Source organism: Astyanax mexicanus, chromosome 19 (assembly GCF_023375975.1).
Source record: "Astyanax mexicanus isolate ESR-SI-001 chromosome 19, AstMex3_surface, whole genome shotgun sequence".
Lineage (NCBI taxonomy): Eukaryota > Metazoa > Chordata > Actinopteri > Characiformes > Acestrorhamphidae > Astyanax > Astyanax mexicanus.
The window spans coordinates 8,654,370-8,675,914 of record NC_064426.1 but is presented as its reverse complement, the minus strand read 5'-3'; the positions used below and the strand labels follow the sequence as shown (position 1 = coordinate 8,675,914).

General features: G+C 37.7%; 1 protein-coding gene and 1 gene segment (V, D, J or C); both read left to right on the top strand.

Annotated features, from left to right (window-relative positions):
* Window positions 1-917: 917 nt before the first annotated feature.
* LOC111190830 (uncharacterized) lies at window positions 918-5,648 on the top strand. The gene is made up of 4 exons (XM_049468265.1): window positions 918-988; window positions 1,088-1,394; window positions 5,129-5,238; window positions 5,338-5,648. The coding sequence occupies exons 1-4, from the start codon at window positions 943-945 to the stop codon at window positions 5,646-5,648; spliced, it is 774 nt and encodes a 257-aa protein (XP_049324222.1). The 5' UTR covers window positions 918-942.
* Window positions 5,649-8,741: 3,093 nt separating this feature from the next.
* Window positions 8,742-13,563, top strand: LOC111190834 (Ig heavy chain V region MOPC 21-like). The segment is given in 3 exon segments: window positions 8,742-8,793; window positions 8,878-9,207; window positions 13,250-13,563. Coding segments are annotated over 3 exon segments (696 nt in total).
* The last annotated feature ends 7,982 nt before the right edge of the window (window positions 13,564-21,545 follow it).

Below are 21,545 nucleotides of genomic sequence, written 5' to 3'. Positions count from 1 at the left end.
AACATTAATCAGCAGTGTTTGAGAGCATGTGATCATCCAGCTTCCTCTTGATTACATTCCAGAGGTTTTTATTGGGGTTCAGGTCTGGAGATTTGGCTGTTCATGACAGGGTCAATCTAAAAATTGGACTTATCATAGAAGATGATCTTATTCTATTCCTCTATGGCCCAGTCCCTATGGTCTTTTGCAGACTTCAGACTGGCTCTTCTTTGCTTTTCATTGATGAAGGGCTTTATCTACCTCTACATGACTTTAAATCTGACTATATGACCATGTTTCCAAGTGTTCTTTCTGTGCACTTTACCCCAGCTGCCATTTGCCATTCTTTTTGTAGGTCACTTGATGCCATCCTGTGCTTGCTGACTAACATTAAATAAGTTGACAGAACCCATTTGAAAACCTCTAGAATGTAATCGCTTGATTTTTGTGCCAGGAGTAGCAAAAAAAATGTCACCCAAAAGCAGTGTGAAGGACTGGTGGAGAGCATGCCAAGACGCAAGATCAGAATAAAATGACATATACACTCACCATATATGTATAATTCAGTCAACCATAATATTAAAAAACCTGCATAAAACTGTGTTTTATGTGTGTAACTGTGTGTAAATTGCTGTGTAGTTTAATATACAGTTTATGTTTGTTTAATGAATTTAACGTATTAAGAAATAATCCATACAAAATTTGACATCATTTTATACACTTTGCTTTATTTCTAGTGTGTAACATGTAAGTAAATAAAAAGTAATTGTACATTAATGTGTGCAGTAATGTGCCTTCAATAAAGGATGCAATTTTTCCCTTATTCATGAGATGTATGTTACAGTGGTTGGATCTGTGTAGTAAAATAATGAGGAGGAGCACATTTAAATGAGCATCAGTACAAATACTACAGTACATCCACAGACTGAACTGAGATCATTTTCCTGCTCCAGTGCTGAAAACATGGCAATCCTCAGAACAGCTGTTCTCGTGTTTTTATGTTTTATAGGTGAGGATAACAAGAATTTATTTAACTTATCGATACAATTTAATATTATTTCACATTTTATGTTGGTTTGTAAAATGTAAATGAATGATGTTTCTGCAGGTGTAAACGGTCAGACACTGACTGAGTCTGAACCAGCGCTCATAGAACCAGGAGGTTCTCATAAACTGACCTGTACAAGTTCTGGATTCACCTTCAGCAGCTACTGGATGGGCTGGATCAGACAGGCTCCTGGGAAAGGACTGGAATGGATTGCACACATTTATGACAGCAGTAACATTTACTTTTCCTCAACACTGAAAGGACGATTCAGCATCTCCAGAGACAACAGCAAAAATCAGATATACCTTCATCTGAGCAGTGTGAGGAGTGAGGACACCGCTGTGTATTACTGTGCCCGATTGCCACAGTGATACAGATGCTTGTTTTGCTGAACAAAAAACAGCAGCTGCGTCTATGCTTCAGAGCTACTAACTGAAGTAACACAGTCTTTAACACTCCATAAAAGAAATAATGTTAAGTTTAAATACTAATAAAGTTTAATAAAACTACAGTATTGCTGATTCGTAGCAAAAAAAAAAAAAAAAAAAAACTCAAACGTTATAAAAGTATCAGGTCAAAAGACTACTAAGTAATAATTTACTGAACTGCAGTAGAACATTTATATATATATATATATATATATATATATATATATACATACATATTTATTTATATATATTTTTATATAAATATATATATATATATATATATATATATATATATATATATATATATATATATATATATATATATATATATATTTATATATATATATATATATATATATATATATAAAGTTTAATATCATCTCTGAATAATACTACAGTATTGCTGATTCATTGCAATAAAATGAATTAAAAAAGCCACACAAATGTTAGAAAAGTATCAGGTCAAAAGATTACTAAGTATTAATGTACTGAACAGCATTAGAACATTTATGTACATCCAACATGAAAGGTGAGGTTAAGTTAAGGTTATGGTCTAAAAGAAAGTTAAGTTAAGGTCTGTAAAAACTTAATCTTGTATTGTTTTGCTCTAAAATAAAATGCAAATTTAATTTAAGCTCAACCAATTAAATCTAAAAAGTGCTAAACTGAGCTACTATTGAATTGACTAAATAGTAGATTGCAACCTCAAATCAGAGTAAAATGTAGTAGAAAAAGAAACAGTTTTTCTCACATTTACCTGTGTACATTTACTATTGGTTCATAGCATCATTTATTGGCATAATTGGTGTGCTCCCCGCTACTAACTACTAACTAACTATCAGGATGCAGTTTTGCCCACCAGGGCTACTTTTCCTTGGGTATTCAGTTGTATTTAACACATTGTTGACTGTCTACAGTGTTGTAATTCATCAGTGGACGTTGCTGTTTTCTTTACTGTAAAGAAATGCTGGTGTTATTTCTGCACTTGCCTAATTTAGTTTAAAGAATTATAAGATTTCTGTAAATCTTATAAACTTCATTTCGCATCTCAAACATCACTGCGTTCGTCTGATATTTAACTGAAATTGTTAATTCAAACAACCAATGACTTATTAAAGAAAATCATGAAAGTTAATAGTACATTTTTTTGTAGTAAATAATGTGCAATATAATATATAATTTAAGTAATAATTACTTTCCCTTGGGTATTCAGTTGTATTTAACACATTGTTGACTGTCTACAGTGTTGTAATTCATCAGTGGACGTTGCTGTTCTCTTTACTGTGAAATGTGAATTCATGCTGGCGTTATTTCTGCAAAAGGAGGATCTGCTAAAAATTTTTCTGGATAGTTTACACACATTTTCTAAAAGCATGCTTCATACTGTCAGAACTCTACAGACAAATCAAACAAATACACACACAATGCAGAAAAAGCCTCAATTCTTCAATAAAAATACAACTTTACATTCAAAACAATATTTTCTCTTCTCAAAATGATGCTTTGTGTTCAGATGACACACACAAACCATCAACTGAATAAACATATAAAAATAAAGTGAACAATTGGATGTCCTTTTTGTCCTTTTTTATGTTCAGTATAACACTTACTACAGACAGTATATGCATGTATAATTGCGTGGTAAAAAAAAAAAAAATATATATATATATATATATATATATATATATATATATATATATATATATATATATATATATATATATATATATATATATATTGTGTTTATACTCAGAACACACAAATGCTGGTTGACAAGACAACACACTGATGGGGAGTTTGTGTTGGGGGGCACACCTATTATGTAAATAATTATATCAGAAATTAATAGTTACATTGTAAAAAATGTGCTGTGAAATTCAGAGTAAGTAACTGGCAGTAATTGACAAGTAACTTACTGTGAAATAAAATCACAGTAATAAATTGGCAGTAGTTAAACTGTAATTTACTGTGAACCAAAAGCAAATCACAGTAACTAACTGGCAGAAACTTAACAGTGAGTTACTGTAAAAACTAAAATCACTGTTAAAAAAAAAACTGTCAGCAGCTGAATAGTAAATTAGTCTGTAAAAATGTTTCACGCATACTGTAATTTTGTGTAGAGTTGTATTGATCAGACTTTACAAAAAAGAATTATGTGTATTGTGTTTTTATTTACATAAGTGATTCACAACAGAATGATACATTACTGCTTTATTTTGCAGTCAGTATTTAATCACTGTTAAACAGAAGCATTTCTTTAATGCCATCTACCAATTAGAAAATCACAACCCAAAAACTGTGATTTTTTTTATTTTAGTATCTGGACTTACAACAAATCTTTAAATGCTTTTCATGTGCACACACACATTCTGAATAATTACCTTAGTAAGATTAAATGGCATATACACCCACCATATACACTGTGTTTATATAACCCATACAAAATGTGACATAATTGTATACACTTTGCTTTATTTCTTGTGTGTAACATGTAAGTGAATAAAAAGGTAATTGTACCTTAATGTGTGCAGTTATGTGCCTTCAATAAAGGACTCACTTGTTTTTTACTTATTCATGAGATGTTTGAGTAAAATGAACATTGTTGTTTTATTCTATAAACTCCTGACAAAATTTCTCCCAAATTTCCAATAAAAATATTATCATTTAGAGAATTTATTTGCAGAAAATGAGACAGTTCGTATTCATTTAGAAACAACAACAATAAAAATGTTTTTAGAGTTCAGAAATCAATATTTGGTGGAATAACCCACATTTTTAATCACAGTTTTCATGCGTCTTGGCATGCTCTCCACTCGTCTTTCACACTGCTTTTGGGTGAAATTATGCTATTCCTGCTGCAAACATTAATCAGGTCAGATCTGGAGATTTGGCTGTTCATGACAGGGTCAATCTAAAAATTGGACTTATCATAGAAGATGATCTTATTCTATTCCTCTATGGCCCAGTCCCTATGGTCTTTTGCAGACTTCAGACTGGCTCTTCTTTGCTTTTCATTGATGAAGGGCTTTATCTACCTCTACATGACTTTAAATCTGACAATATGACCATGTTTCCAAGTGTTCTTTCTGTGCAATTTACCCCAGCTGCCATTTGCCATTCTTTTTGTAGGTCACTTGATGCCATCCTGTGCTTGCTGACTAACATTAAATAAGTTGACAAAACCCATTTGAAAACCTCTAGAATGTAATCGCTTGATTTTTGTGCCAGGAGTAGCAAAAAAAATGTCACCCAAAAGCAGTGTGAAGGACTGGTGGAGAGCATGCCAAGACGCAAGATCAGAATAAAATGACATATACACTCACCATATATGTATAATTCAGTCAACCATAATATTAAAAAACCTGCATAAAACTGTGTTTTATGTGTGTAACTGTGTGTAAATTGCTGTGTAGTTTAATATACAGTTTATGTTTGTTTAATGAATTTAATGTATTAAGAAATAATCCATACAAAATTTGACATCATTTTATACACTTTGCTTTATTTCTAGTGTGTAACATGTAAGTAAATAAAAAGTAATTGTACATTAATGTGTGCAGTAATGTGCCTTCAATAAAGGATGCAATTTTTCCCTTATTCATGAGATGTATGTTACAGTGGTTTGATCTGTGTAGTAAAATAATGAGGAGGAGCTCATTTAAATGAGCATCAGTACAAATACTACAGTACATCCACAGACTGAACTGAGATCATTTTACTGCTCCAGTGCTGAAAACATGGCAATCCTCAGAACAGCTGTTCTCGTGTTTTTATGTTTTATAGGTGAGGATAACAAGACTTTATTTCATTTATCGATACAAATTAGAATTATTTCACATTTTATGTTGGTTTGTAAAATGTAAATGAATGATGTTTCTGCAGGTATAAAAGGTCAGACACTGACTGAGTCTGAACCAGCGCTCATAGAACCAGGAGGTTCTCATAAACTGACCTGTACAAGTTCTGGATTCACCTTCAGCAGCTACTGGATGAGCTGGATCAGACAGGCTCCTGGAAAAGGACTGGAATGGATAGCAAACATTAATTCTGGCAGCAGCATTGAGTTTTCCTCAACACTGAAAGGAAGATTCAGCATCTCCAGAGACAACAGCAAAAATCAGATATACCTTCATCTGAGCAGTGTGAGGAGTGAGGACACCGCTGTGTATTACTGTGCCCGATTGCCACAGTGATACAGATGCTTGTTTTGCAGAACAAAAACCAGCAGCTGCGTTTATGCTTCAGAGCTACTAACTGAATTACAACACTTCTGTTTGTCGGTCTTTAACAACCAGAATAATGTTGAGTTCAAATACTGATAAAGTTTAATATCATCTCTGAATAATACTACAGTATTGCTGATTCATTGCAATAAAATGAATAAAAAAGCCACACAAATGTTAGAAGATGTTAGATGTTAGAGAATGTTAGAAAATGTTAGAAGCGCTGTCACGCTTCATAACATCAGAAAAAATGTGACCGTTTCTGACGCAACAGGCCACCCAACTCCTGGTACAAGCGGTCGTCATCTTACGCCTCGACTACTGCAATGCCCTGCTAACTGGCTGCCCGACCTGCGTAGTAAAACCACTCCAGATGATCCAGAACGCAGCAGCACGTCTGGTCTTCAACCAACCAAAACAGGCACATGTCACCCCACTGCTCATTGAGCTCCATTGGCTACCAGTTGATGCTCGCATCAAATTCAAAACTCCTACAATCGCCTACAAGGTGATGACAGAACAGCTCCTTCCTACCTGCACTCACTCCTGAAGACTTACGCTACCTCCCGGCCGCTGCGCTCCTCCAATGAACGTCGCCTCGCTTTACCAAACACTCACACAAAGCAATCCAGACTGTTCTCATACAGAGTTCCCCAATGCTGGAACAAACTACCTTCCACTACCAGATCAGGAGAATCTCTCACTATCTTTAATAAACTCCTGAAGACAGAGCTCTTCAAAGAGCACTTACTCTCCTAACACCTCTAACTAACTACCTTCTACTACCAGATCAGGAGAATCTCTCACTATCTTTAATAAACTCCTGAAGACAGAGCTCTTCAAAGAGCACTTACTCTCTTAACACCTCTAACTCACTAACTACTTCTAACCTCATTCCCTTCTTCCCCTCCTTCACTCCTCTATCCCATTATTTCCCTTCAACCCCCTTTAAGCCCTATCTAAAAATGTTATATCTTAACTTCTATTACTTTTGTACTGGACAAAAGCGTCTGCCAAATGTAATGTAATGTAAAAAAGTATCAGGTCAAAATATTACTGAGTATTAATTCACTGAACTGCATTAGAACATGTATGTACACCCAGCATGAAAGGTGAGGTTAAGTTAAGGTTAAGGTCTAAAAGAAAGTTAAGTTAAGGTCTTTAAAAGCTTAATCTTGTATTGTTTTGCTTTAAAATGAAATGCAATTTAATTTAAGCTCAACCAATAAAAAAAGCAAATTAAATCTAAAAAGTGCTAAACTGAGCTACAATGGAACAGACTAAATAGTAGATTACAACCTCAAATCAGAGTAAATGTAGTAGAAGTATAGACAATGTGAAAAGAAACGCAATATTTCTCACATTTACCTGTGTACATTTACTATTGGTTCATAGCATCATTTCTTAGCATAATTGGTGTGCCCCCCCCCCCCCCCCCCCCCACACTAACTACTAACTAACTATCAGGATGCAGATTTGACCACCAGGGCTACTTTTCCTTGGGTATTCAGTTGAATTTAACATATTGGTCGACTGTCTGGCTACAGTGTTGTAATCCATCAGTGGACGTTGCTGTTTTCTTTACTGTGATGTGTTGAATACATGCTGGTGAAGAACTGCAGTGAAGGAACTCTAAGCTGGATTAATTTTCCTGTGTAATGGGAAAACAGTCTGGCAGAAAGGATGCAGGCCTGTTATTATCTTCTAGTACAGTTTTTCTGGATAGTTTACACACATTTTCTGAAAGCATGCTTCATACTGTCAGAACTCTACAGACAAATCAAACAAATACATACACAATGCAGAAAAAGCCTTAATTCTTCTGCAAAAATACAACTTTACATTCAAAACAATGTTTTCTCTTCTCAAAATCATGCTTTGTGTGTGTCGTCTGAACACAAAGCATCATTTTGAACTGAATAAACATATAAAAATAAAGTGAACAACTAGATGTCATTTTTGTCCTTTTTATGTTCAGTATATCACTAACTACAGACAGTATATGCGTGTATAATTGTGTTGTAAAATATATATATATATATATATATATATATATATATATATATATATATTGTTTTTATACTGAGAACACACAAATACAACGTACATCCCAATCATTGTTTCTAAATTACCTCAAGTATTTGTGTTTAAAAAATAGAGAAACACTGTAAAAAAACAAAAACACAAGCTAACCTTGCCTGAATAAGTAATGGTTACTCATAGCGGATAATAAATATATACTGGCGATTATTTAGTTCCTTTCTTTATGTGTTATATAAAGGACACACCTTATTCACCTTGTAAATAAATGATATTAGAAACTAACAGTTATATACATTTTTGCAATGTAAGTTGCCAAAACTTTATTTTACTTTGTTTTAGATGCAATTAAATAGTATACATTACATAACCATAACTTGAAACTTTTTCAAGGCAATCGGTTTCCTAAACTCTAATAAGTAAAATCAACGCATCACATCCTATAGTGCATGGTTTAAGTACTTTTGTGTACACACCCCTGCTGACTTTATATTATATGTATATTTATTAACCTGAATTATACTGAAAATAACTTTAGATTACAAATAAATTTTATCTTCTCTTCAGATGCTTTATTACGCATGAATAAATGCACAGGGCAGACTGTGCATAAGTGTGAAATGCATATGAAGATGCAGGTGTTTTATCATCACAGTGAGCATTCAGTTCAGGATCATAGCATCCAAAATATTGTCCTGCTTAACATTTCAAATAGACTACACCCTTTTAGAAAGTACATTAATATAATTTTTAAACATGTAAAACTGTGATAAATGTGTTAATTATGTAGCTAATCATATAAGCCAAAAACACATATCGCAGTCATAAGTATATCCATAAAGATAAGCTAAAGTCTCTTTTAGAAAGTATTCTATATTCATAAATGAATATTCAACATTAAATGCCAACATCCAGCTGCTTTGCATTCAAATGTATTCATTCAAATCACCATTATCTCCCATGATATCAGCAGCATCTCCCTCTCTCTCCATCAGCTCTCCTCTCTCTAAACGCTCCACAATCATGTGGACTTCAGCTTCACTGCTGCTGCTGCTGCTGCTGGCTGCTTCCTCGTGTGAGTGTTTGAACTGAAGCTGGATTTGACTTCATCTGGTTTATTAGTGAAAATATACAAAGCTTTTCTTCTCTCTTTTCACAGATGTGTTCTGTGCTACTGAGCTCATCCAGCCAGACTCAGTGCTCATCAGACCAGCAGAGACTCTGATCATCACCTGTAGAGTGTCTGGAGCTTCTATCACTGATGAATACAGTCATTATGGAACAGCTTGGATCAGACAACCTGCAGGAAAAACTCTGGAATGGATCAACATCATTTATTATAATGAGGTTATACACGCTAAAGATTCACTGAAAAACAAGTTCAGTGTCTCTCGAGAAACATCCAGCAACACAATAACCCTACGAGGAGAGAATCTGCAGACTGAAGACACAGCTGTGTATTACTGCGCTCGACGAGCTCCACAGTGCTGTAAGATATCAGCTGAGACGTACAAAAACTCACTCAACACAAAACTGACTTTTAAACATGGGACGCTGCATTGGAAATTGTTTTTCTTAGTATGCACTTAATCCTGCTATTGAAAAGCAATGGCACAAAAAGATTAATATTAATTGTATCATGTGATTCAACCAATTAAAAAGAAGCAGTTAATAACAATCACTAAATAAAACCAACAAATATGAATATTTACCCCTAGTATAGTTGCAATAAAGTTGCATCTATTAAACTACATTGAACTACATATATAAAAGTCACATGTATCGCATGTGTACCACAACCTGTCTCGATATGGAGTTGTAGAGGTTCTTAATGGTGCAATAATCCTAGCTGATTCTATGCAAAAAAATGTCTTTAGCTTTACAGAAGAATAAAAAACCTTCTCAATTTTCAATAGTGTTTTTATTCCAAATAGTTTTGAAGAATTTCCGTATTTTTTATTTATGTAATGTTCATCCTGATTTTGATACAACATAAAAAGGAATTGCCAAATATTACCACACCTGTTAATTAGAACTCAGTTAGAAATATTTACACTGTCTTCATTCAGACAGAGAACTATCCGACTATTCACTAAACACAAAACATCTGTCTTATCTGTGTGTTTTACTGTAATAAGCCTCTTAATCTTTCTCCTCTGACCCTGTGGTGAAGAGTCCAGGTCTGTTTTTTGATGATCCGTCAGAAACCCAGGAACGGACTCAAGTGGATTGATCGTATTGAAAGCAGCACAGGCACTATCAGGTCATCAGGTCTCTATCAGTAAATACACCAGTAAAAACATGCTGATCCTGCAGGTGAAGAGCCTGAAAGCTGAAGACACAGCTGTGTATTACTATGCATGAGAGATGCACTGACTCAGAAAAGACCAGGATGTGGTTCAAAAACTGTTAAACCACATGTGACAACATGGTCACCTGGGGGTTGGCTTTATTAGTCATATTCTATTCAGGCTGAGCAAAAGAAATAAACGTCTGAACATAACAGGACAGTACTGTAGATTCAGAACTGCACTATGTTTTTGGAAAGATGCACTTATCATTATTAAAAATAATATATATATATATATATATATATATATATATATATATATATATATATATATATATATATATATATATATATATCAAGAATTATTTGTATTAGTGAAATGGAATGGTGTGGAATGGTTTTTGGAGAGTTTCTGCTTGTAGGATATACGCAGAATAGTCTCCCAGAGTTGTTGTTTTAATGTGAACTGCATCCAATCCTCATAGATTTTTAGCTTGGGAATACTCCAAAGGTCCCTAATAGGGTTGAGGTTAAAGCTTAGATCGGGCCCAAAAATCCGACCCAACCCGGCCCGAGCCCGTGCACATTCTGCCCGAGCCCGACCCAACCCGAACCATAAACTGTCTGTTTTCGGGTTGTTTGAATGAGTGATATCTGTTCAGAATGATGTTAATTTACACTGAAGCACTGAAGCAGCACAGACCTATTATTTTATAAAAATGTTTTTTTAAAGAACAGCTGCACACAGCACTGCAAGTCAAATGCGGAAGTGGATTATAACATTGATTCTAACTGGTGCAACTTTTTTAAACAGTTTAATTTGTAACTTACAAGGTTATAATAGTTTTGAAATTTTCATTATAGTTTAATTTTATTTTGTTTTCACTTTTTCTCCTTTAATTCAGTTAGTTTTAATTGTTTTAGAGTGGGCTTGCTAGTTTTTATTAGTTTTTACACATCACATCAGAAAGCTCAATCTGGGAAACACAAACAAACTCAAAAACTCAATTAACTTTACAGGTTTCACTAATTATCTCCAAAATTATTAACTATGAGTGAGTAAGAGAGAGAGAGAGAGAGAGAGAGAGAGAGAGAAAGAGATCTATCAGTTCATTCTTCCACGTGGGGTGTTCAGGTGTATGAGCTACTCACAGGTATTTGTAGCTGTGTGTTGTTTATTCCATATACTGTATCTCCTGTTTCACTACAGAACACTTTTATCTTCCTCGCACTCATATTCTAATCACATTCTGCAGCTTCCTCAGGGTTTTCTGTTGTTATTTTGCGGCTAGCGTGAGGTGCTGCACGCTGCAGCTGTTGTGCCGAATCTGACTCCCTGCAGAATCCGAGCAGAATCGGCACAAAACTGCATGCAGTAAAACTGCTAGAGTGTACACAACGCTTATTAATAAATTAACAAACACGAAAACAAAGGCTATTCTATCAATAATTTCAGTTTGTTTTATTTAGTTTTATAAACACACAATACAGTTCCAGTTAGTTATGTTTTTTCCTTTTAATTACTGTTTTTATTAGTTTCAGTTAACAGTTTTTTTTTTCACTTTCAGTTTTAGTTATTTCGTTCGTTTTATTTAACAATAATAATTGGTTACTTAGCAACATTGTGATTATCACACCAGAGCTTTATATATAATTTAAATATAATTAAAAAACAGATTTCTACATCTCAGACTATTTTCTGGAGCCCGACCCGACCTGAGCCGAGGAACAAGGTGGGAAATCGGGAGTTCGGGCAGCGAATCTAAGCTCTAGTTAGGGTCAGGGTTTTTTCTTCTTTTATACCCATAGCAGCCTTGTTGGGATGTGGTGGTCATCAACCAACCATCTACTACTCCATCCATCTGGACCATCCAGGGTTGCACGACACTCATCAGTAAACAAGACTGTTTAAAAATTAGTCTTCATGTATGTCTGGATCCACTAAAACTGTTTCTGATAAAACTAGGCCCACTAAAACTTATGAGCACTGGTTGCATTGGCCTGAATAGTAGGTTTATGCACAACTGCAAGTTATAGCATTCAAATTCCAAAATTCAACAGTTATTGATATTATATGCAGGTATAACTCAATGGCTTATGGAAATCAGGTAATATTTTGCTCTCTTAACTATTCACAGTATAATACTCTGTGACTGCCAAAATGCCCTGTATGATACAAAGTGGAATCTGTGTAAGTAATGGTTCCTGCAGTACACATTTATAACACTAGAGAGCAGTCTGCTACGCATTTTAATATAAGCCCCAACCACCTATTATAATCTCACCACAGTATACGGATTTCATATTGGACTGAGATTCATATTTCTACCATAGACTTATATACAGTCTATAGTTTCTACACTTTTAGTTGTTTTATTGTCATGTCATGTTGAATTTACTTAAATTTATATGCAATATTTCTGCTAAATTCTAAACATAATTAACTAAATGTTGCAATGTATTTATTTGTTTAATTAAGCATAGATTAAAATGTATAATCAAAGTAAAATATTTTACTATAATTAGCTAAAATTACTGCACTCAAATCACGTAACCTTTACTCAAATTTATATGCAATATTTCTGCTACATTCTAAACATAATTAACAAAATGCTGCAATGTATTTATTTGTTTAATTAAGCATAGATTAAAATGTAAAATCGAAGCCAAATATTTTATTATAAATAGTTAAAATTACTGGGCTTAAATCACGTAACCTTTACTCAAATTTATATGCAATATTTCTACGAAATCTGACAAAAATAAACACAGAATATTGGGTTGTTTTCGCTGTATTAATTAAGCTAAGTTCACAAATGATTATTTAAGGTAAAATCTTTTTATGAGCAAAGTTTACTGATATATATATTACGGATATATTACTGGAAATTTGAATAGTGACAGCCCAGACTGGTGTATAGGTTCATATTGCTGAATAAGTCTACCATCTGAAACAGTAATGGTGGTTGTTTTGTGCTCAGGGTTGGACCATGCAAATTAAACACGTGGTTCCGCCTTTAAGTCTATAGAGATTCTGCTTACCAGCTCACCAGGAGCTTTTAACTGATTACAGCAAGATCATTCTAGCTCTTTGGGATGGATCTGAGCAGCTTCCTGTGCTATGTTGCTGTTTCTCTACTCGTTCAATGTTCGTTCACTTCTGTTTGATGTTTAGAATTAATTCAGTTTTAATGTTCTTTAAAAGTTCTAAATGTATTTAATTGATTTTCCTCTATTTCAGATTCCTGCAGTCAGACACTGACTGAATCTGAATCAGTGGTAATCAGACCTGGAGGATCTCATAAACTGACCTGTACAGCTTCTCGATTGGACTTTGATAGCTACTGGATGGCCTGGATCAGACAGGCTCCTGGAAAAGGGCTGGAATTTGTTTCAATTATTGAGAGTAACAGTAATAGAAAGTTTTATTCCAGTGCAGTGAATGGAAGATTCACCACCACTAGAGACAACAGTAAGGATCAGGTGTATCTGCACATGAGCAGTGTGAAGACTGAAGACACGGCTGTGTATTACTGTGCCCGAGAGCCACAGTGACACGAGAAGTTGAAGTGCTGTACAAAAACACCACCTGATGATTCAAACAAAATTTCTTAACTCCTTTCTTTTAGAATACAAATAACACAAACCACATGTAAATGCTGCATTTAAAACCAACAAATCCTTCATCTAATGGCTCTAATATTTATATACAGGCAAATGTACATACAGTATGTAATTTTCAGTCACGTTGTGTCAAATATATTCTTCTCTGAAACAGAACAAACATACATCACTTTCTTCATAGGGTATATTCAGCATGTTTTAAAAGAATGTTCAGTTTTGTTATACATGTAAGAAACCAACCAGGAGTTTGGATGCAAATGCAGACAGGTTTATTAGTCCAAAACAGAAGGCAAAAATCGTAGTCAGACAGGCAAGGTTCAAAAGACCAGAAAAGACACGCTAGGCTAGAATCGTAGTCAAGGGGAAGCAGTAGATCAGAAACCAGGGAAACAGTAACATTCAATAACGCTCGATAAGACACAATGTGGCAATATCTCGCAACTAGGCAGTGCATGAGTCCAGTTTATATAGTCTTGTGAATGAGTAATCTCCCACCGGTGTGTGGGAGAGGAGGAGTCAGCCTCAATACTCAGGAGAGGCGGATCTTAAAGGTGTAGTGCGAGCAGGTGTTACAGAACCCCCTTCCCTACGCGCTACTCCAGGAGCGCCAAGAGTCCGGCCGGGGGGTCGGCCCCGAGGTCTGGGTGCAGGACGTTCCGGCCTGCGGGAGTGGAAATCCGTAATGAGAGAGGGATCCAGTATGTCCGATGTAGACACCCAGCTCCTCTCCTCGGGACCGTACCCCTCCCAGTCCACTAGATACTGGATGTGCCCCGTCTCCGACGTGAATCCACAATGGTGTTGACTTTGTAGGCAGGACTGCCGTCGATGTCCAGAGCTGGAGGTGGTGATGAGAGAGGGGAGGCATCATCCAGTGGACCAGGAATAACCGGCCTGAGGAGAGACACATGAAAACTGGGTGAGACTCTGTAGTTACGGGGCAAAAGCAATTTATAAGTCACATTGTTAATTCTTTGCAGTATTCTGAAGGGTCCAACAAACCGTGGACTGAGTTTACGACAGGGCAGGCGCAACTTGAGGTCCCTTGTGGAAAGCCAAACTCTGTCACCTGGGTTAAATAAAGGGGTTTTACCTCTATGTCGATCTGCCTGTGCTTTTTGTCGTCTGACAGCCAAACCCAGACGTGCGTGTGTCTGTTCCCAAGCCCTCTCACTGTGTGTGAACCAGTCGTCTACAGCAGGAGCGTCTGTCCTCTCTGCATTCCAAGGGAACAATGGTGGTTGGTAACCTAGGACACACTGGAATGGAGTTAAACCTGTAGATGAGCTACGTAGAGAGTTCTGAGAGTATTCAGCCCACGGCAGAAAGCGGGACCACTCCCCCTGTTGGTCATGACAGTAATGGCGCAGCAGACGACCTATTTCCTGATTGAGCCTTTCCACTTGTCCATTAGCTTCGGGGTGATGGCCTGACGTGAGACTGACAGTAATCCCCAACTTATCCATAAAAGCTTTCCAAACTGAAGAAGTGAACTGAGGTCCCCGATCGGATACAATGTCCTCCGGTATCCCAAAATTCCTGAAAACGTGAGTGAACAAAGCCTCTGCAGTCTGGAATGCCGTGGGTATAGTGGTGAAAGGCACCAATTTACAGGCCTTAGAAAACCTGTCTATAACTACAAGAATAGTGGTGAATGTTTGTGATGGAGGTAAGTCGGTGAGGAAGTCTATGGACAGATGGGACCAGGGTCTGAGAGGTATGGGTAAAGGCTCTAATTTACCTGCCGGCAGTGATCTGGGAGACTTGGTACGAGCACACAGGGAACAGGACTGAATGTATGCGTGTACTTCCGGCTCCATCCGAGGCCACCAATACCGTTCTCCCAGCAGATGATAGGTGCGGGCTGTGCCTGGATGACCCGTAGCCAGAGAGGTGTGGGCCCATCTTATCAACCTGTCCCTGCATGATTCGGGAACAAACACACGATTAGCTGGACAATTATGAGGAGTGGGTTCTGACCGAGAAGCCTGTCTTATGTCCTCCTCTATATCCCACTGGATAGGGGCAAGGATACAGGAGGGATTGAGGATGGTTTGAGGATCTGACTGAGTCTTTTCTTTTTCAAAAAGCCTGGATAAGGCATCTGCTTTACCATTCTTGGAGCCTGGTCGATAAGTGATGGTGAAGCAGAAACGTGAAAAGAAGAGAGCCCACCTCGCTTGTCTGGAATTAAGACGTTTGGCTGTACGCAGATACTCCAGGTTCCGGTGGTCAGTGAGGACGACGAATGGGTGATGCGCTCCCTCCAGCCAGTGTCTCCATTCTTCCAAAGCTAATTTAATAGCCAGCAATTCACGGTTGCCTACATCATAGTTGCATTCTGTGGGAGACAGTTTTTTAGAAAAATATGCACATGGGAACAGTTTAGCAGGATTACCTTGACGTTGTGACAGGACCGCTCCTACCCCAGAGTCAGATGCGTCCACCTCCACGATGAAGGGCAGAGAAGGGTCGGGATGTTTCAGCATAGGGGCTGATGTAAAAAGTGTCTTAAGCTTATCGAATGCCTGTTCAGCTGCCAGATTCCACACTAACTTCTTGTGTTCCCCTCTAAGCATAGTAGTGAGTGGAGCTGCCACCAAACTAAAGTTTCGGATGAACCTTCTGTAGAAGTTGGCAAATCCAAGAAAACGTTGCAAATCTTTTCTACTCACAGGTTGCTTCCATCCAGTTACAGCCTCCACTTTCTTTTCATCCATGTGGACCCCCTCACGATTGATCAGATAACCCAGGAATGAGATGTGGGTCTGGTGGAACTGGCATTTCTCTGCTTTGACGTACAGTCTGTTCTGTAGGAGTCTTTGCAGTACTTGCCTCACCTGTTGAACGTGTTCAGGAAGAGACGCAGAATAGATAAGAATATCATCTAAAAATGCAATGACATATTTACCCAGCATGTCTCTCAGAACTTCATTGATGAATGACTGGAAGACAGAGGGAGCATTTACCAATCCATAGCTCATCACCAGGTATTCATAATGGCCAGAGTTAGTTGAAAAAGCAGTCTTCCATTCATCACCTTCTTTAATTCTAATCAAATTATATGCACTGCGAAGGTCCAATTTTGTGAAATAACGGGCTCCCCTAAGCTGTTCTAAAGCAGCAGGTACCAAAGGCAGTGGATAACGGAACTTTTTTGTGATTTCATTCAAACCACGATAATCCACACACGGTCTTAAACCACCATCTTTTTTTTCCACAAAAAACATACTTGCGGAGGCAGGAGAAGTAGAGGGTCTAATGAAACCCTGGTTCAGGGCTTCCTGGATGTAATCCTCCATTGCCTGTGTTTCCTTGACTGAAAGAGGATAAATGCGAGCTCGGGGAGGGATTTTTCCTTCTTCCAGTTCAATGGAACAATCCCAGGGTCGATGAGGTGGCAATTCAGAGGCTCTTCTTTTACTAAAAACCTCTAATAGGTCTAAATAGTCATCCGGAATGTCAGTGAGACTGGGTTCTAAGGGGCTTTCAATGGAGGTAGATGCCAAGGTCAGTTTAATACAGTTTTCAAAACAATTGCTGGACCACTGAACAATGTCTCTATCTTCCCAGGAGATTTTAGGGTTATGTTTAAGGAGCCAGGGTAGACCCAAAACAATGGGGTGAGAGGACACTCGGAGGACATGGAAAGAAATCTGTTCACTGTGAACAGATCCAATGGTTATAGTTACGGGTTCAGTGATGTGCGTTACTGTGCCCTCTCCAATGGGTTGATAATTGATGGCTTGAATCCTTAATGGAGTATCTAATTTTATGGCTGGAATCTTCAGTTTCTCGGCCACGGCTTTCTCGATGAAGTTGCCTGCCGCTCCGGAGTCCACGAGGGCTGCAAAGGAAAAGATCTGATTAAGGTAGTGTACAGTTACAGGTACAGTTAACATCTTTATTGAGATGAGAGGATCAGGCATACTCACTGCGTCAGCGCACGAATCGGAACTCGTGCGCTGGGTGGTGTTGCCTGGCCTTGAAAGTGGTCGATTAGGACAGCCACTTCTCATATGACCCCCGTTTCCGCAGTAAAGACACAAACCGCCCTCTATGCGGCGCTGGCGCTCTGCTTGACTGAGCCGCGTGTGTCCCAGTTGCATAGGTTCACCCTCTTCGGCTGAAACTATCTGTGGCAATGCGTGACCACGCTGGGCGCGTGACGTATGACGCCGGCTTTGCAGTAACACATCCAGACGGGTGGCCATCTTGATAAGGTCATTCAAAGACAACGCATCATCCCGGCAAGCTAACTCAGTCTGGATTACTTCGGACAACCCTCTTCGGAACGCCGTGATGAGAGAAGCCTCATTCCAACCGCTTTGCGCGGCTAACGTGCGGAAGGTAAGGGCATAGTCCGCTACTGTGTTACGGCCTTGTCGGAGCTCCAGTAGTTGTTCCCCAACTTCTCTACCCCCCTTTGGGCTGCCAAAAACAGTCCGGAAAGTACTGGCAAACAGTTCATAACTCTCATTCATCGCGGGGTTTTGAGACCAGAGCGCTGTAGCCCACTTTAGGGCTTTACCAGAGAGTAGTGAAGTGACAAACATTATTTTAGCGTTATCGTTGGGACCAGGCGGGGGTTGTTGGGCGAAGTAAATATCGCATTGCAATAAAAATCCCTCACATACCTCTGGGTCTCCGTGGTATTTCTCCGGGAGGGCGACCTTGAGAGGAGTTAATACAGGTGGCTGGGGTTCTGGTACAGGAGGAGGTTGTGCTGGTGGGTTAACCACCTGCTGGACGGGATTAGCAGGCTGGTTGCTAAACAGAGCCTCCAGACGCTCAGTCAGTGAGTTAAACGCGGTACCCAGTTGATTGAGTTGTTGTTGTACGAGTTCTACTGCTCGTGATTGTTCTGCCACAACCTCATTAAGGTCCCGGTTCCCTGCTGCATCCATTGGTGGCGAGATATTCTGTAAGAAACCAACCAGGAGTTTGGATGCAAATGCAGACAGGTTTATTAGTCCAAAACAGAAGGCAAAAATCGTAGTCAGACAGGCAAGGTTCAAAAGACCAGAAAAGACACGCTAGGCTAGAATCGTAGTCAAGGGGAAGCAGTAGATCAGAAACCAGGGAAACAGTAACATTCAATAACGCTCGATAAGACACAATGTGGCAATATCTCGCAACTAGGCAGTGCATGAGTCCAGTTTATATAGTCTTGTGAATGAGTAATCTCCCACCGGTGTGTGGGAGAGGAGGAGTCAGCCTCAATACTCAGGAGAGGCGGATCTTAAAGGTGTAGTGCGAGCAGGTGTTACAATACAAAGATGCTTTAAATGTTATCAGCTAACCAACAACTATGATAAATGTCGACAGCTTTCACAGAATCACTACTGTATAATAAACTAATTCAGCAAAGGGTGAATCTTACAGTAAAAACATTTCTACTGTGAGTCACAGTACAGTAATTTTGATCAGGATTTCTTTTTCAGCTTCTTAAACAAGAATCTTTCTGTGCAGATGGGACATGTTTCATTATTTCCAGCTCAGATTCAAGTATTTATTATCATGCAGACAGAAGGACTCCTTTATATCCTACATAACTGTATGTAGGCATAGAAAGTTTCAGCAAGTTAGATGATATGAAGCTGAAATGTACAGAGAAAAGCAGCCTGTGTTTTAACTTAACAGATGAATGCTAAAATAAATTCTCCAGTACATTCTGTATATTGGCGATTACTTAAGTGCAGCTTGTTGGGCTTTCACTAAATTTAGTCTGTGTATTTGCCTGTGCATCTAATCAAACCAGCTCCATTCTGAGCTGGACTGCAGATTGTTTTGAGTAAATTGTTCTGTGCAGTTAATTAGCATAATTAGCAGAGCACAACCGCCTTGTAATTTATGTTAGTGGGATACAGAGAAGCGTAATATATCATCCACACACACACACATACATTAACATATATTGTTAACTCCACCAATTTTGTCTGCTCTGTGTAGTTAGATAGATTTTTTGATCTTTTTTATTGAAATCCTCTCTAATATGTTTTTCCTTCTTTAAACAGCTATAACATGTATTTGCATCAGGCTACAAACAGGGCTGCTTTATGAATTTATGCAACGCAACTACGTCTTAAAAGCATTTGACACTGTTTTCCTCTTATTCAGTGTGGGCATACCTTTTGCTAATACTACTTTTATACTTTTTTTACACTTGCTTTAATCATGCTTTAATTGCAAAGCTTTTACTTGTCATTTATCAGTTTTAAAATCTGTTATTTCACTTGTTTGAGTGATTTTTAAAACATGTTGAACCACAGTAAGGAGGCTACAGATTCAAACTACTATGCAGCCTTTCAGCACAGCTTTAACCTAAATATCTAAAATGCTATGATGTAGCCTAAAATGAACACTTGCTGCTAATCCAAGACTCCTCAGTTTACTATTTTATCAGAATAAGGGGGCATGGTTGCCAGATTTTGGTAGTATGCAAGTATGCAAAGAAGACAGCAAAGAAGACAGATTCTTCTCTCTCCTGCACCAATGTGGTGGAATGAACTTCCACTGGGTGTCAGAACAACTGAGTTACTAGCTGTCCTCAAACACAGACTCAAGAATATTTTTAATCAGTTCCTAAACTAACTATTTTCTCCTAGGTGTCTCAACATTATGGAAGCTTGATTCATCTTTCTGATTCTAATCTCTATAAACTAGCTATGGTCGGGTGACCAAACGTCCGTATTTCCCGGGTCCCAGGTTTTTTTCAAAAAATGAGGAAATGTCCTGTTTTTTGAATTACCTTTATTGGACCATCAAATTTACAGGCACTAGGGCACTGCGCTGCGTGTGACATAATCCCTGAGTCGCATCAGTGAGAGCAGCCCTGTTCTTAATCAGAATGTAGACAGTGTGACTGTCAGTCAGTGCTGCCAACTTAGCGACTTTGTCGCTATATTTAGCCAATTTTCAGCCACTTTAGTGACTTTAAAAAAAAAAAAAAAAAAAAAGCGACTACCGACAAATCTAGCGAGTTTTTATAGTGTTATTAGAGACTTTTGGCGACTCTGAGATAAACACACGCTCTCTTCAGCCGCGCTTGTAAAAAGCTAAATATTTATTGAACCATTGAACAATTTGTCTATGATAGCTTTAAAAATAAAGAAAACGTAAAAAAAATAAATAATAAATAAAACAAACAAAAACCCTAATAAAATGTAAATTAACACTTCTGGCTAACCGCTGCTCTTATAATAACATTTAAGAACACGGCAAAAAAAAAAAACTAATTTATGTAATTCACGTAAAAATGAAGTTACTGTAAAAAGTGACGGCCTATTTAAAAAGCAACAGATGTTGTTCATTTGTAACATTTCTAACATATTTTGGATGTTTTTTACACACTTTTTTCACTCCCACAACCTTAATCCTCCCCCCCCCCCCCCCCCCAGGGTGTCCTGGTTTAACCAAATGAAAATATGGTCACCCTAAACTATGGATAAACTTTTGTAAGTTGCTCTGTATAAGTTAATCTGCTAAATACCCTAAATACACACTGTAAATATAAACATACAAATACAGATCAGTCCAGTAGGAAGTCCTAGAGATGTGATAAGTGTATAATGTTTGGTTTGATTGATGTTTTAATTGAGACTACCCTCTAGTGGTTAAATTCATAGTGAATTGGTGGGTGTTTTCACAAGGAGAAGGAACTGCTCAGTTCTTTTCAGTTCAGCTTAAACTTTGTCCAGTTGTAAAATGGACATAATAAAGTGTGATGTCCTAAAAAAAATCACTATTGAAGACTTCATCTGACATTTACAGTACTAAATGTGCATAGTGTACTATCATGCTTGGCCAAACACAGGGTAATTTCGTGCACGTTTAGTATGGTAAAAATTAAAGTGCATTCAATAAGAGCTATTGCTTGAGGCATCAATTAAGTTAACTTCAAGTAGAAGAAA